The sequence below is a fragment of the Brassica oleracea genome, chromosome C2, assembly GCF_000695525.1.
Source record: "Brassica oleracea var. oleracea cultivar TO1000 chromosome C2, BOL, whole genome shotgun sequence".
In the NCBI taxonomy this organism is placed as follows: Eukaryota; Viridiplantae; Streptophyta; class Magnoliopsida; order Brassicales; family Brassicaceae; genus Brassica; species Brassica oleracea.
In genome coordinates, this window is record NC_027749.1 from 11,798,728 (window position 1) to 11,814,005 (window position 15,278).

General features: G+C 34.5%; 4 protein-coding genes across 4 annotated transcripts; 3 read left to right on the top strand and 1 right to left on the bottom strand.

Annotated features, from left to right (window-relative positions):
* Positions 1 to 3,327: 3,327 nt before the first annotated feature.
* On the top strand, positions 3,328 to 4,716 carry LOC106325637 (protein yippee-like At5g53940; the record flags this gene model as incomplete). The annotated part of the gene is given in 6 exon segments (XM_013763682.1): positions 3,328 to 3,453; positions 3,860 to 3,903; positions 4,150 to 4,258; positions 4,330 to 4,385; positions 4,476 to 4,494; positions 4,496 to 4,716. Coding segments are annotated over 6 exon segments (405 nt in total), but the record flags the coding sequence as incomplete, so codon positions are not given.
* Positions 4,717 to 6,982: 2,266 nt separating this feature from the next.
* On the top strand, positions 6,983 to 9,016 carry LOC106327522 (transcriptional regulator ATRX homolog). The gene is made up of 3 exons (XM_013765681.1): positions 6,983 to 7,146; positions 7,322 to 8,671; positions 8,794 to 9,016. Exons 1-3 carry the CDS (start codon positions 7,084 to 7,086, stop codon positions 8,857 to 8,859), a joined length of 1,479 nt encoding a protein of 492 aa, XP_013621135.1. The 5' UTR covers positions 6,983 to 7,083; the 3' UTR covers positions 8,860 to 9,016.
* Positions 8,922 to 11,031, bottom strand: LOC106327523 (ribosomal protein L11 methyltransferase). Its single transcript, XM_013765682.1, has 7 exons — positions 10,774 to 11,031; positions 10,561 to 10,677; positions 10,285 to 10,425; positions 10,127 to 10,192; positions 9,725 to 9,892; positions 9,343 to 9,612; positions 8,922 to 9,222 (listed from the first exon to the last, which is right to left on the bottom strand). The coding sequence occupies exons 1-7, from the start codon at positions 10,978 to 10,980 to the stop codon at positions 9,121 to 9,123; spliced, it is 1,071 nt and encodes a 356-aa protein (XP_013621136.1). The 5' UTR covers positions 10,981 to 11,031; the 3' UTR covers positions 8,922 to 9,120.
* A 61-nt stretch (positions 11,032 to 11,092) lies between these two features.
* LOC106326621 (PRA1 family protein H-like) lies at positions 11,093 to 12,163 on the top strand. Its single transcript, XM_013764546.1, has 5 exons — positions 11,093 to 11,151; positions 11,266 to 11,514; positions 11,602 to 11,738; positions 11,898 to 11,969; positions 12,062 to 12,163. Exons 1-5 carry the CDS (start codon positions 11,093 to 11,095, stop codon positions 12,115 to 12,117), a joined length of 573 nt encoding a protein of 190 aa, XP_013620000.1. The 3' UTR covers positions 12,118 to 12,163.
* Positions 12,164 to 15,278: the final 3,115 nt, after the last annotated feature.

Genomic DNA, 15,278 nt, shown 5'->3' on the forward strand with positions numbered 1-15,278 from the left:
TCGATGCAATCGTTCACATTCTAACTCAATAATTTGGAAAAATCCATCAGATACTTATAATCTTAATGTATTTTAAAGCCTTGGTGTTATGTAATATACGCTCAACTGTATACGCTTTGAAGTGACTACAAAAAGGCAATAAATATATAAGTACATTGAATTGCCATTTTGCACCGATAAAACAACGAATCTCTCATAGATATGTATCAAAGTCATGTTTTTTTAACATTATCAATATGATCATGTTTGTTTTAGTGCAATGATATATATGGTATCTGCATACATATACAGAAATACTGCTTTAGCTAGATAAAGAGGTAAATATAAGGGTTATTTTGTCGGACTAAAACTAGTTTTAAGTATTTGTAATCTTCCCACCAAGAATATTCTCCAAATTTCTATTTATATCGAGAAATAATTACAAGAACCCTAGTTATAAATATAAGTACATGGCAATATGCAGGTTTTGCAGCAAATGACAAAACCTGTGAGGGGACAAATATCAAAAAACAACATCAAACTCCGACGGTGATGATGGGTCCTTATGTGGTCGTGGTCCCAAAAAATCGGATGCTCCATATCGAGCCAAGTGGCGGATGCATACCCGTTGATTGACTTGGCCGGCGAAGCAACGGGGTCACGTGATACGAGCATGCATGCAGTGTGTGTACTAATGAGTGGAGAGAATGAACGTGGTGCATGGAAATGGCAATCCACGCTTCTACGCGATCGGAACTTGGTCTTGGACGATATAGCATTCACGTATTTAAAGTTTCAGGTAAAAATGAGAAAAGAACGAGGATGAATCGAGAGAAATTTAAAGTTGGAAGAGAAATAAATCAAATTATTTTAACAAAGAAAACAACCGAAATTGGGAGTAAAGTTAAAAAAAGCTAGGGTTTGGACGCTTTCGGGAAGAAAGACAGCTGTGTATGCGCATAGAGATATGGGTCTTGATGAGTGTGGCCTGATAATGTATATTTATGCATATACTTGTTTCATGTAGTACTTGGATGATTGCAGTAATACTGGTGCAATTTTCTCAAAAAAAGTAATACTGTATCACTAATTTTTAAGTTTTATTGCTTTTAGAATTAGGTATATCAATAAAATGATGGTCATATTATAAACCATTTTGTATTTTATACCATTTTATATGTATGTTGATTTCATTAAAAGAAAGGAGAGAGTTTGAATGGATTTCAAAAATGCATGAGGTTAACCAGCCATGAGACTAAAGTTGACCCTTGCCAAAATAAAAGTTGTATTAGGCGTCTATTCTATAAGAGAGATGATTAAGACCAAGAGAGCCAAAATTGTACTGATCGCTGGAGTCCTTCATGTACTGCGTTGTTAAGATTGTATTCCTTTTTTTTTAATACCAAGAAGTTTGAGGCTGAAATTCGTAATTTCTCTAGACCCGAGACCATCATGTAATATTAGTTTCGTCTCATCGGTCATTGGAACCGAGAATCTCTGCCAAAATGGCCAATATTTTTTCATGTTGAACTAACAACCTATGGTAACGGGGAATTAAGTTAAAGGAAGCCATATAATTTTCATAAAAGGAAACTAAATTAAAGGCTGTGTCCCATTTTGCAAATGAAACAATCTAGTTTCTATGATAAATCATTTCTCTCTCCTATTTTTTCTCAACCTATTTTTTTGTAGCGAGCTATTCATCTCAGTCACCTTTTCCAGTCAACTCTCCCTTTTAGTGTCTTCCTAAATCCAAAGACGTCTTTGGTTTATGTGGAAGTACAGTGAGGAAAGATAAGCTAGTTAGACTAAAGGGTCTTTGAATCTGCCATTTGATAGTACCGATTGAACTCATATCTGGATCAGTTTGAGATACAAGACTTCGCTGGAACGTTGAAGCGTTGTTTCCTCCTTTGATGGACCTTTTGCTCATCAGATGTGTCACCTATTTTTGTGCAGTTGTCAGCCTTCCCATGCGTTTCATCGTTCCAGTACAAAGATCCGGCAAAAGCTTGTGTGCTCTTTTGATGTCTTTGTTGTATCCTCTGAGATCTCATTCGTGTTGCGTAGTCGGATCTGGAGAGTTTTAAAATTTCATCTACTCTTAATCGGAGTATCTCATGTTGTTCACCATTAGCGTCGACATCACATCGGTGGTTGCACACTTGAGCACTCTCCAGTGTTTAGCTACTTGATTGTTTGTCAGAACTCTCTTCAATTAGTATTCTGGGGCAGAATTGCCAACCCCAATGTTGGAACCACTTCTGGAAGAGACTTTGCCAAACATGTAAAAATATGTTGTCTTTGAAGTAGAAGTGTTTTATCTTTGAAGTTTAATTTTGTTGTCAATTGTTCTTTGATTCATTGAACTCAAAACTTTGTCCATTGTTGGAAAGCCTAAACTTAGCCTTGATGTCTAGGGTCATTTTACGGTTCTTAATTAGCATAAGAAAAGCTATTCAGAAAAATGAGAACCAAGTTTTCCTATATCAAATCTACATTACCAAATAATGAAATTTACAATTTAGCGACAACAAAAAGGTCTATATATATAAAGTTGTATATATGTAAACAAACTCTTTGTATAGAAGGAAGCAGGGGCATAGCTAGAATAATATTTTTATGGGTGCAAAATCTCATAATTGACAAATGGAGGGCTGGAACCTAAAACAACATGGGTGCACAACTTCATCAAACCATATCACCTACCTAATTTCTTTGTATTTTTACATAGTAAACTGATATTATTAATTATATTATGGGGGAACTTGCCACCATAATGGACGCCTTGGCTTTTCCCCTGGAAGGAAGTAGAGACTTTGCAGATTAGTCACATGCAAAATTTATCAAAGATTTACACCCCCAAAAAAAGTTTATCAAAGATGTCGAGGGTCTTCCTTAGTGGGACATCCGGTACAAGACAATAAAAGCTAAAAGCACCTTAAAACTTTTTTTAGGCGGCCGAAAATTTAATGGGCCCAATTAAGACCCAAATTTCACTTATAGGGCCATTTATTTTGTAAGTGACAGAGAAAAAAGAGACGCAGGAGGGATATACAGGAGAAAAAAGAGACTGTGAAGAAGAAGAGAATGAGAAGGATATTTACGGTGGAGCTTGAAGGAAGATGGGGCCGGCCCAATAATGTTTTGGACCTTCGGACAAAAAAAAATTTTAATTTCCGAATTATTGTTTTTCTTAAAAAAATCTGATAGATATATGTTTTTTTTTAAAATACCAGAATTATTTTTAAAAATAAATCTATGAAAATAAAAAAAATATTTCATATAAACAAATTTGTGCTCTTTTTTTTATTTTTAATATAAAAATACATGTATTTTTAAAAAAATCGGGTCAACAAATTGGGTCCGGGCAGTCGGACGCTCACCCCCTATCTAAGCCGGCCCTGGGGAAGATCTTACAGATGGAGGTTTTGCAGAACCCATCTTGCTCTCCCCGATGATCTTATTTCCAAGGTACACCTCTCCTTCTTCAAAGCTTAAGTAGTAGATATTTACAAGTTCTCCCCTTCCGGCGAGTTATATAAACTATCTATTTGCAGCGTAGCTCCATAAAATTATTTTGTGAAGAGATAGGATAGTTTAATTACTAATATAAATTCTCAGACTTTGTGTTTTCTCTTCTGGGTTTAAGAGGTAAAGATTGGATGAATAAAGTAGCTGAAGAAACGGTTTGAGAGAACTGAGAAGTTTATATTTGAAGTACTTAGAGTTACTTCTACTTAAAGCTATTGTGTAATAATAATTAGATGAAACTTTATCATTGGAGTATTGGAAATTGAGAGTATTTTAGCTTATGGTATAGTTTTTGTTTTGCTTTGAATCTAACCATTGAGTATTTGACTAATTTTTTTTGTGGCAGTCTTTCCATTGCCGGAGAGGAAAGGCTTACCTCTTCAATCGTTCGTAAGTATAAACTTCCTCCATGTGTTTATAAGACTTGCCCTGTTTCTTCAATGTCAAGCAGTGTAGATTTCTGCTTGTCTTCGTGGCAATGCTATCCTGTTGCCATCAACGCATCAAACTTAAAGATGAAACTGACTTTGAGCTTTTACATTTTCTGAATCTTGCTGATTACTTAAAATTACTGTTTCCTCTAATGCACCGTTACCCTTTTCATATTTCTCTAATGCTAAGTTTTAATTTTTCTAGAGTGAACATAAGTATGAGTCCTTTAGAGGAAAGGATGATGCTTTCAGGTATGCACACCGTTGCTGATATTTTCTGCTGTTGCTGCGGACAGAATGTTGGCTGGAAATATGTAAGTCTCACTTCCAGGTTTTTTGGGAGCGGTTTCTTGTTTCTCACATTGTTTCTTTCTTTGTTTGGTAGGAATCAGCGCATGAGAAAGAACAGAAATATAAAGAAGGCAAATTTGTTCTGGAAAGGTAACCAGCTTCTCCTCTGAAAAGTTTCTGTTTGTCCAATTGTCCATAGTTTCAGTCATAAACTTGGGGTTTTGTTGCAATCCTTTTCAGAGGAAGGATCATGGATGAAAACATCAACAGAGGTTTGCATCGATACTCGAAGCGAGACAGAAGATTCTTAAAATGTCAGCTTTAGATTCTTCCCTCGCCCTCCTTTTTTTGTTGTGTGTGGAATAGTGTGTTTGTTAAGATCAGAGCTTGTTACTTGTGTAGATATCTGTAGCATGAGTTTTGTAGAAGATACATGTCATGGAGCTTTCTGTATTGTGTAATATATCTCAACTTCATGGTCTCTTGGTTTTTACTTGTGTAGAGAAAACATATCCAGCATCTTGTATACGTGTTTTCATCAGTTCAATTAAATTGTAGTTGTTTTTCTAGTAGTATCCAAATTTAAACCAAATCAATCTCGAGAGAGGTACAGAAACATCAAATATCAAACACTTTCCTATATTTTTGTCAACATAAAAGATAAAACTTTATAAAAGCCTTCTCTTGCAACTACAATGATCATATATTAAACTGTTGACAAAAAAAAAAGTTTATATAATAGAAACTCCATAGATTAATAATCGAAAAATTAATAAAAATAATATTTATTAGCAGTCCCGAATCGGACATGTGTAAAATATGACACAATTTGATAAGATAATAAAATACTATTTTTTTTCAAAAATCTTATGTAAATATATGGTCCTAATATAAACATAAATTAATAATTAATGTATATACAGTTTGTATAAATATAAACAACGCATTTATGAAGTCTCTTTAGTTTTTCTAAATGCATTGAGTTATTTTGTCATTTTACACACACATATATATATATATATATATATATAATTTAATCAATACATATTGTAAAATCAAGTATTTTCTTGTTTTTGCATATAAATATACTTTAAAATATATAAATACAAAATATTTTTTTCTGTAAATTAATAACTATATAAATTAATAAATTATTAAAGTTCCAACATTATTAATTGATAGAATTTTTACCGTATATTGAATCTGATTGAAACTTTATTCTTGTTGAAAAGGACTCATACAAATGATTTTAATTTAATTTTTCCTCTTGTGAATTTTTAAAAGTAAAAGAAAATTGCAAAAAAAGGAAACATCCTCGTTCGCTTTCCACTCTCCTTAAATCATGGTTTCGAAAACCGGACCGGCCGGCCGAACCGTGATTCGTTGAAGAAGCCGAATCCGGTTCGGTAACGAATCACGGTTCGGTTTGAAATCCAGATTTGAACAGAACCGGTAAAACCGGCAAAAAATCGGTAAACCCGGTGACCCGGGTCAACTTCAAAAGCCGGTTCTAAAAGATTAACATATAATTAATGTATTTTCAGTTGTTATTAGAGTTTAATTAGTACTAGATCTTGATCCGCGCAACCGCGTAGATTTTTGTTTTCATTTATTTTTATATAAATATTTTGTTTTCAATTCTATATTGGTATATATTATAATATATATGTGTCTATCAATTTTTAAAACATAATAAGTTTACTATATATTTTTTTCATTGAATAGATTGTTTTAAACTTTCACATGTATTTGTATCTTCTTCTATATATATTTTCGGATTATTATTAAAATATATAAAGATTAGTAAAATATATTTTATTGTCATATTCAAAGATATTGTAACATTTCACAAATTTAGAAAGTTTTTAAGAAATTAAACTTTTCGCTTCATAGATTTATATTATCGAGTAAATAATTAAACATTTAGTTTTTGTTTAATTTTTAAAATAAACTATATAGTTTAAAATTTGTTTTCATTGGTTTAATGTAGTAAAGATTAATCATTGTTAGATAATATGATTTTTGTTATTTAAAAAAAAATCTTTATAATTTAAAATTAACATCGACAAATATTTAAATATTTAGCATATGGAGGTATAGTATTACAACATTAAATTATATATATTTAATTTATATTATCTATAAATCCAATGTATCATATATTGTTTAAATACAATTATAGATAGCCCAATAAAAATTTCTGGTAGACCCAAAATTTAAATGACAAGATTAGAGATTAAATGTAACATGACTTTCTAGTAATAGGTCCATTAGATTCATTTAAAAAAAAATCACACATGAATCAAGGTTATGACTTATGTTTTAATATATAAGATTTCAAAATCAATGTTTGACTATCACTATTTAATTAGTTTAAAAATTTTATTTCATTAGAAATGATGTACAAAAATATGTTTAGATCTCATATACTATTCTTATTTTGCCATATTTATAAAAATTGAAATTTTAGTTGTAAAAATAAATAAACACAGTAATCAGAATGGTCAAGCATTTGGTTTTATCAATTTCAGTTTATATAGTGTTCACTTTATCGTATATATAGCTAAATTTATATTTATTGTTTATTTTTGTAGTTAATAAAAGAACTGATTTGTTGTAAATATATAATTATATATACTTAATTCTTAAAAATAGAAAAACCGGTCCAACCAGTCAATCGGTAGCTATATACTGTCCGGTTTTCGAAACATTGCCTTAAATTGAATCGATTATAAACAAGTGGATTAGCATCCGCAAGAGAAGAGATAAAACCTAAACCATATTTTGTTTCCGATCCCCTTTTGAACAAGAGACAGCGATTCATTGAGGGAGAAAGAGAGAGAGCACGATGGGCAAATCTTCATCTTCCTCGAAGAAACTTAAACGCTCCTCTAAAGAAGATCCCTCTAAGGTACTCTCGATTCAATGATTTTTTTTTTTTTGTGATTTACCCATTATATTATATCTCCCATGTATACATATTACTAGCAAAGATTGAAACTTTTTCGATTTGAGTTTATGTAAAGTGTCGACCTTTAGTTACTTTCGAATTAGGGTTTTGTTGGTTGATGAATTGTATTGTGCAGTTGCGTTCGGTGAAGAAGAAGAAGACGAAGAGAAGCAAATCGAAGAAGATTCGTCGGATTAAAGACTCTTCTTCTGATGAGAGTGAATCAGATTCTTCTTTCTACTCTTCTAGCTCTGAAGATGATTACAGGAGAGAGAAGAAGCGTAGGTCTAAACTGAGCAAGAAGAAGAAGAGGTCACGTAAGAGGTATTCTAGTAGCAGTGAGAGTGATGATGAGGATGATGATAATATTCGTCTTTTAAAGAAAAAGAAAAGGTCTAAGAGGAAGGACCAACGTGTAGTGACCAAGAAGAAGAAGAAGAAGAGAAGTAGGAGAGATTCGAGTTCAAGCTCCACTAGTAGTGATGAAGGCAGTGAGAGTGATGGAATGAGAATCACTAGAGAGAAAGGAAGAGTTAAGGATGCTTCAGAGGAACCTGATGAATGCTGGCAAGTGGAGGATGATGTAATGACTGAGAAGAAGAACTCCAAAAGGCTTAAATCGATTGTTGTGGTGACGTATAATTACGATGAGAGAAAGGAGGGCGTGGTGGATGATGAATCTGATGAGAATTTGATTGTGGATGACCAGAGAGATGGTGAAGCTACTCTCTCTTCTCCTGCTCATGACAACAGACGTATTGAATATGATGATTTCGAGGAGTTTACTAATTCTGAAACTAGCAAAGCTTCTCATCCAGACAATTGCTTGAAAGGTGATGACTTGGAAGCCATTCTAAAGAAAAGAGCCTTAGAGAATTTGAAAAGGTTTCGTGGAGAGTCCCAGAGGAATGGAACAGTTAGTAAAGAGGTCTCTTCTGTTTCTGAAGGAGAGACTCTGCAAACCGAATCTGAAAAATTTGAAGAGTCACAAGAGCGCCTTCTCCTGGAGCAGAAGCTATGTGTTTCAGAGGGAGACAAAGATCTTGAGGCTTCACAAGTCGAAAATGTGAAGGAATCTGGAACAGGGTTGGCTGATCTTCCCTCTCAACAGTCTGGTGATACTGTCAAGGTTAAAGCTGGTCCTGGAATTAGCTCTTGTACAACAACCAAACGGAAGTTGATTAGACCGGTATTGGGGCAAGAAAGTGTAAACCTGGCTAGCAGGAAAGAAGCCGCTGCATGTCAAGATGCTGAAGCAGAGAGCATCAATGGCAAGAGTCGTCCAGAAAGTTCTTTAGCTCTGGCAACAAAGAATGTAGGGGAAAGCATAGAACCAACAAAAGATAGCTCTACGTCTCCTCCTCATGCTGATACTGAGGCATTAGATGAAAACAAAGGAGAGTCTCAGTCTGAACAGAGGACAAATGATGAGTCACAGTACGAAAAGAAAACAATGACTGTGATGAGGGGTGGAGAAATGGTTCAGGTAAAGTTCCTGCCATGCTTAGAATATTGATTTCATTGTATTTGTTAGGTAAGTCTATATACCCTCAAATGTATGTTGATACAAAACTATTTTTTTTCTTTTGAATTTTTTTTTTTGTTTAGGTGAGTTACAAGGTCTACATTCCTAAGAAGACTTCTTCTTTGGGAAGAAGACAACTGAGGAGGTGAAGCGATGACAAGAAGATACTACTCTATATCGACATATTTCTATTTTTTTTTCTAATAGACTTGTGACAACACCAATTTTAAATTATCAGACTTGAATCTTTTGAATCCAACAATGAAGAGTACATTAAGTTTCAATGTCAAATGTAGTTGTAGCCTCTTACACAACTCCACTAGGCTCTCTGATCATTATGCATTTTTTTGTTATCACAATTTCTTTTCTAATGCTTTTATGTTATAGCCTCTTTTCTGATCAGTTATCAATCAACTCCTTCTCTTGGTACCGCCCATGCAAACCCAATCACCTATTGTGGCCACAGATATGTCCTCCAATAAGGGAGAGTACCGTTCTTTTACACTTGAAAGCTGCAAAACCAGTATTGAATATGTCAGTTTATGGTCTGTTTCTGGTTCTAGGGATTTGCAGGTAGCCTACTCGCTATAACAATGCATAACTATTGTAATTAGAGATGACTGTTTATGTACCTGTTCAGAGAGGATACCAGAAATGCCTATGGTTGCCCCGGGTTTCGCAAATGAAAGGATATGATCCGCCAGTTCCATAACCGGGTTCAGGAGTATGTTTGCAATGACCACATCAAACTGTTCTTTTCGCAATGGCATCTCTCTATTATCACTTGGTGCAAGGTGCAGCTCCAGTTTCTCCAATGGAATGTTGTTCAGAGCTGCATTGTGACTAGCAGATTTAATTGCCAGTGGATCAATATCAACACCAGCAGATGATGCAGCACCAAACTGCAAATTTCAAACGAACCATACACCAAGGATGAAAGGATACATAAAGATTTTTTTGAAATAAGATAATTACTTTGTAATGATTGGTTTGTGAAGGAGTGAGAGTTTTGACCTTGAGGGCTGCGATTGCAAGTATTCCTGAACCAGTACCGTAGTCTAGGAATGCCTCTCCGCCTTTTATCAAACTTTGTAGAAGCAGTAGACACAGCTTAGTCGTGGGATGTTCTCCAGTCCCAAACGCAAGTCCAGGATTCAGAATTATGTTTACTCCTTCAGCGACCTTGCAAAGAATAGTGAAAGACTACTTTTATACACACACACAACTTTATATATCTCTTTCTGTATAAGCTGACACTGAAAGAAGGAGATTCATATTCTGCAACATTCAGTAGCTAGGACCGCTCTTTGTCATATAAACCAAGGCAAGACAATAACGAGAATCCAACTGGATGAAACGGTTCTCTCAGTACAATGAAATTGTTAAAAAAGAGTGTTGAAGCGGTTTTATACATACAGGAGGGGAAGTCCACTCAGGTACGATCCAAAGCCTCTCGGCGATTTCAATAGGCTGAAACGATTCCTGCAACACATGAACCAAAAGAGTTATGCAAGCTCTCAGAACGTAAAGCATTTAGTGTAAACCATCCCTCCTCTGTTAACTAAAAGGCTCACCTGGTTCTTGCTAACCCAGTCCTGTTCATCACCCATTTCAACTTTGAATTTCGGTATCTCCTTCAAGCCAATGGAGTTTGCAGCCTGTGAAATGCACATTTTCACTTCCTCGTTCACAGGAAATATTGATTCTATACATATCTGCAAAATAAACCCAAAGATTAAAGACCAAAGAAACACAAGCAATGACTCTGATGAGACAACAAAGAACAAAGCTTTACGTTCCTATTTGTTGAAACATTGTTCAATGATAAAAAAGATTGGTGCTTTTTTCACCTCTTTGGAAGCAAGAGAAGACCCAGAAGTCACATCTTCATCTTCTTCGTCGTCGTCGCCTTCATCTACAGCTACTGAGCTCGCTCCAAAACACAACAACGCCTCCGAGAAAGGATCCTAACGAAACCCAGATGAAAAAATTGAAACTTTCGATCTCCTTATCCAATTAGGGTGCGGGTGAGAGAAAGAGAGAATGAGAGGGTTACTACATACGACGACATGTTTAGGACAGTGGATACGAACTGAGAGGTAAGGTGCATCAGCGAAGGACTCAGATGAGGAAGATGTAGAGAGACACGCGGTGACTGAAAAGGAGGAGGGAGGAGTAGAGGAAGTGAAGCAGCGGCGAGGTTTTACTCTGAGGATATGGCGGGAGAGATTCGTGCACGGAAAGTGTTTGATGAATTGCCAAGCTGACATTTTTTATTAATCTTTTCCCCTCTTTCGTAACTGTGGAATTTAAACGCTTTATAAAAGACAAAAGTAGAAAGTTTCCTCTATAAATAGTAAAGAACATATAGAAGAAAAAAAAATGGTAATGGAAGCGACCAGAAGAATGGGTTTCTCTGCTAATCCTCTCTCGCTAACCGTACCAGACTCTGTACTCGAATCATTGCTTCAAGACTCCGGCTATCTCGACCTTCTTGACCACCGTACCTCCGACGTCTCATCAATGTCACCATCCTCCTCCTCCTCCTCCGCCACTGAAGCTAAACCTCCTACGGCTCAGCTCGTCGCTGTCTTCTCTCTTGTAACTGTCAACCCTTTCTCGAAGCTCTCAGCTGATGATTTCGCCGGAGAAACGCCGCCATGGACAACCAGGTTCTTCGGCGACTCTGACTCTTATTCGTTCCCGTCGTCTTCTCATGAAGCTAGAAACAGAGTCCATGAGAATGTCAAGCGCTTCGCTAGGAACTACGCAACCCTACTCATCCTCTTCTTCACTTACGAACTGTATGCATCTATAAAGTCTCAGCTTTTTTAGCCAAATTGGATTTGAAACACTGTTGTGTTGATTGTCCTGACATTGAGTTTTTGTAGGTTTGAGATGCCACTAGCGTTGCTAGGGTTTGTAACAAGCTATGTCTTTTGGGAGTTATTCAAATTCTGCGTCGACAGATGGGAATCCAATCGACATCCCTTGATCAGAAAAATATTAATCCGTGTCGCACTATGTGGTAAGTATCCAGTAGATGTTTCTTTCTTGGTTCTTTGGTTTTGTATAGTTTAACCTTGTTGATATGGACCCTAAGATGATATTTTTACTTAGTTGAGATATTCTCTTAATTTGATGTAATTCTGGATCATTTAACAAAGTTACTCGCTTTGTTTTGCAGCAACCGTGAGCTTTTTGGCGTTTCTGAATGTTCAAATTGCTGTTTTCTATGCTCTTGCGATAAGTTATGCAGGTAAAACTAATCAGTATATTGGTTTCTCAGTTCTCTTTTTAACCGCCTCTAACGAACTGATGATATGATGTTGTTTGCAATCTTCTTTGTAGTTGTAATATTGCATGGCGGGTTCAGGAATCTCTCCCTTTCCGAGAAGCAATCTTGAGGCAAGATACAACTAAATATAATTAGAAGACAACAACCCATTGCGATGGCTGGAGAAAATATATTATTACTTTTGGATTTTAATTACTTTTAAGTGTCGATTAAAACTCTGTAGCATTTTTAGCTTTATCTAAGTCACTAGGATAAAACATGCGCGCGCCTTGCTCATGATAAATTTATATGAAAATTATTTAAGAAATATCGTATGGAAAAAAAATTTATATTATTGATCGAATTAATATATTTGGCACTTAAACAATTTTTTTAAAAACTTTTTTGTTAATTACATAATTTGTTTACTAATGAACTGATCCCATTTTAAAAAATATTTTAGGTCAAAAAATTATTTATCGTATAAAAACCTAACATTTAGGTCGAAAAATCTCATGTCTACTATTTGGTTACAATGAAACTATGTCAACTCGGTTTTATATCATGATTTAGAGTTTACGTTCACGTGTCAATCCTATCTATCTTCGATATTTTTCTCCTTTTTGGGTCATTTTGGTTATTGCTCGATATAAATATTGATTTTTGAGTTTATTCTCATTTCTTTCTTTTATTTTGGCATGAGATTTAGAAAATGTTTAAGATTCAAAATTATTAAATAGATACATACTTAGGTTAAGATCTACGCCTTGTGCAGAATAAATACTTATTTTATATTTTTTGCATAATATGAAATAATAAAATAATAATTATATATTAAATAACTAAGAAATCAGTTACTATTATGTAATAAATTGGCTTGCACATATAAATCAAATGACCGCTCTTGTTTATTCGCAACCATTTTAGAATAAATAAATCAAAACAATCAATCTTATCTATCGTATATGATATATAATTAAATTAAAACAATATGAAGTATATATATATATATATTGACATCTATTAAAATAAAATTATATATATATATATATGATTTTATTATCATTGTATCTTATTATAGAAAAAAATTTAAACTTTGATCACAAAAGTTTATGTGAGACTTTTAACAGTTTTAGTAATTTATACTCGTTTTGAAAAATTCAAAATACAACATATACAAAAAAAATCTAAATTTTTAATATATGATTAATGTAATTGTGTAATTTATTTTAATAGTAAAGAATTAAACAAAAATGATATAAAGCATACAGATTATTAGCAAATCGTCATTATTTAAAATCATTAATTACTATATATATCATAATCACATTAGGTAATTACGTAGGTTTTATTTAAGGAAATAATATATAATAAATAGCCACCTTGATTTAGTTAATATCATATGATATCATATAGTTGGTATTAAATGTTTCTAGTGAGATATAAAAATCGAATTGGACCAACATGTTTTTCAATTTCAATGTGAGGCTGACACGTAAGATTAATTAACTACCTAATTGATTGACACATAAGCAAGAAGTTTTTTTAATTATTACAAAATTGAGGTTACATCTTTTCAAATGTTTCTCAATTAATATATAGAGGATAACAGAGCTAACATTGTGACAACAACTCACGTTTTGGTTCAACAAGAAGAAGAAATTAACAAAGGACCTACAAGAACTTGTTCAACACAAATAAAACATGGCAACTCATTCGACAAGCCTCTCCGACAGTTTACTGGCACACAGGGGTTTGGTTTCAGCATGCAACACCTAAGTACACTTTCTGTACATGGCTAGCTCTGCACAACAGGTTAACAACTGGGGATCGTATGCTCACATGGAATTCAAGCATTGATCTAGCTTGTATATTCTGTCAACATAGTGTGGAAACCCGCAACCATTTATTATTTGAGTGCGCATATACTATGGCAGCATGGACCAAGTTAACACGCGGACTTCTTGGTTCACACTTCAGTGCTGATTGGGATAGTTTGATTCTTTTGCTAGTCAACAACACTCTCGATTGCAGGGTCAGATTTCTGGCGCGATTTGTTTTTCAAGCAACCATTCACTCTCTCTGGAGGGAAAGGAATGAAAGACGTCATGGCTCAAACCCCATGCCTACTGCACTGCTGGTTCGATTTGTTGATCGCCAAGTGAAGAACAAATGCCTATCCATCGACGCTATGGGAAACAACAGACTTGAAGCTCTTCTGCAGCTCTGGTTTGTTTCTCAAGAATAATATGCTTTAGGAAAGTTTATCTCTTTCAGTTTAGAACACAAACGTTACACATGATGTACAAAAGCTTTTTTTTTGAATAAATTTAACATTATATTCAAAAAAAAAAAAAACTGAATAAATTGAATATTCCGCTCGAGACAAGGTAACAGATTGAAAAATGAAAACTGACAGAATGGATAATCTTTTGTGCTCGTTGACTCATCTTTATCCTTTTGAAAGGCATAATTATTCTAGGATTATAGAAAATGCCACTGGAGCATCGATGTAAGTTGTAAGTTGATTTGGTCGCGCTGAAGTGTCTTGCACGTTTCATTTGATTAACAACTACCTCACTTTGTTTTAAGATTGTTTTATAGGGTTCAGTTGACTCCCAGGTTAAAGTAAAGAAAATGTATTGTACGTAGACAGGTTTTTATAATATTCCGTTGAAAATGGACCTCGTTTTTAGTTGTTGACTTGTAAGCGGCCTCCCAATTATCTATGACTTACTCATGAATCGAGTTCTTGAAATGTTTATGTTTCGATCAAGAAAGAGTTCTTAAAAATTGAAATGTTTCATAGCTATCTTTGTTTTTCCTTCTCAATGCCCACTTATATCTTGCTCTTTTGCTTACTCCTCATTCTCCCTTGCTTTGTTGATTCTGTTTACTTCAACTTTACAAGCTTCCAACGAGGTGATCCTGCGAATGTTATATACCACGGTGATGCAAGCCCCATTGGAGGAGCAGTGGATCTTGGTAACATTGGCAATACAGGCAGCGTTTGTTCGATCACTTATGCTGAGAAAGTGCCTATATGGGATTCTAGAACTGGTAAGCTTACAGATTTTAATACAAGTTTTTCTTTCATGATCTCTTCCCCGAACTCAAGTTATGGAAATTTCGGACATAGGTTATGCTTCTTCCTTGCTCCTGTGGGAATCCAACTTCCTGTGAACAACTCAGCTGGTGGTTTCTTGGGTCTATAAAAATCAAGTCAACAATGTTACATCTTCGTTAGATCGAATCTCATGTGGGAATCAATAATAACTCGCTTGCTTCTTC

What these genes read in the sequence shown, in the direction of transcription:
- LOC106327522 (XM_013765681.1), top strand. Translation starts at nt 7,084, where the DNA reads ATGGGCAAATCTTCATCTTCCTCGAAGAAACTTAAACGCTCCTCTAAA. An exon ending in CTAAAGAAGATCCCTCTAAG is followed by an intron (nt 7,147 to 7,321) that starts GTACTCTCGATT and finishes TGTATTGTGCAG; the next exon opens with TTGCGTTCGGTGAAGAAGAA. An exon ending in GGGGTGGAGAAATGGTTCAG is followed by an intron (nt 8,672 to 8,793) that starts GTAAAGTTCCTG and finishes TTTTTTGTTTAG; the next exon opens with GTGAGTTACAAGGTCTACAT.
- LOC106327523 (XM_013765682.1), bottom strand. Translation starts at nt 10,980, where the DNA reads ATGTCAGCTTGGCAATTCATCAAACACTTTCCGTGCACGAATCTCTCC. An exon ending in CTGAGTGGACTTCCCCTCCT is followed by an intron (nt 9,893 to 10,126) that starts GTATGTATAAAA and finishes ATTCTTTGCAAG; the next exon opens with GTCGCTGAAGGAGTAAACAT. An exon ending in CTGGTATCCTCTCTGAACAG is followed by an intron (nt 9,223 to 9,342) that starts GTACATAAACAG and finishes CTGGTTTTGCAG; the next exon opens with CTTTCAAGTGTAAAAGAACG.
- LOC106326621 (XM_013764546.1), top strand. Translation starts at nt 11,093, where the DNA reads ATGGTAATGGAAGCGACCAGAAGAATGGGTTTCTCTGCTAATCCTCTC. An exon ending in AATCCTCTCTCGCTAACCGT is followed by an intron (nt 11,152 to 11,265) that starts ACCAGACTCTGT and finishes CTCCTCCGCCAC; the next exon opens with TGAAGCTAAACCTCCTACGG. An exon ending in TCTTGCGATAAGTTATGCAG is followed by an intron (nt 11,970 to 12,061) that starts GTAAAACTAATC and finishes TCTTCTTTGTAG; the next exon opens with TTGTAATATTGCATGGCGGG.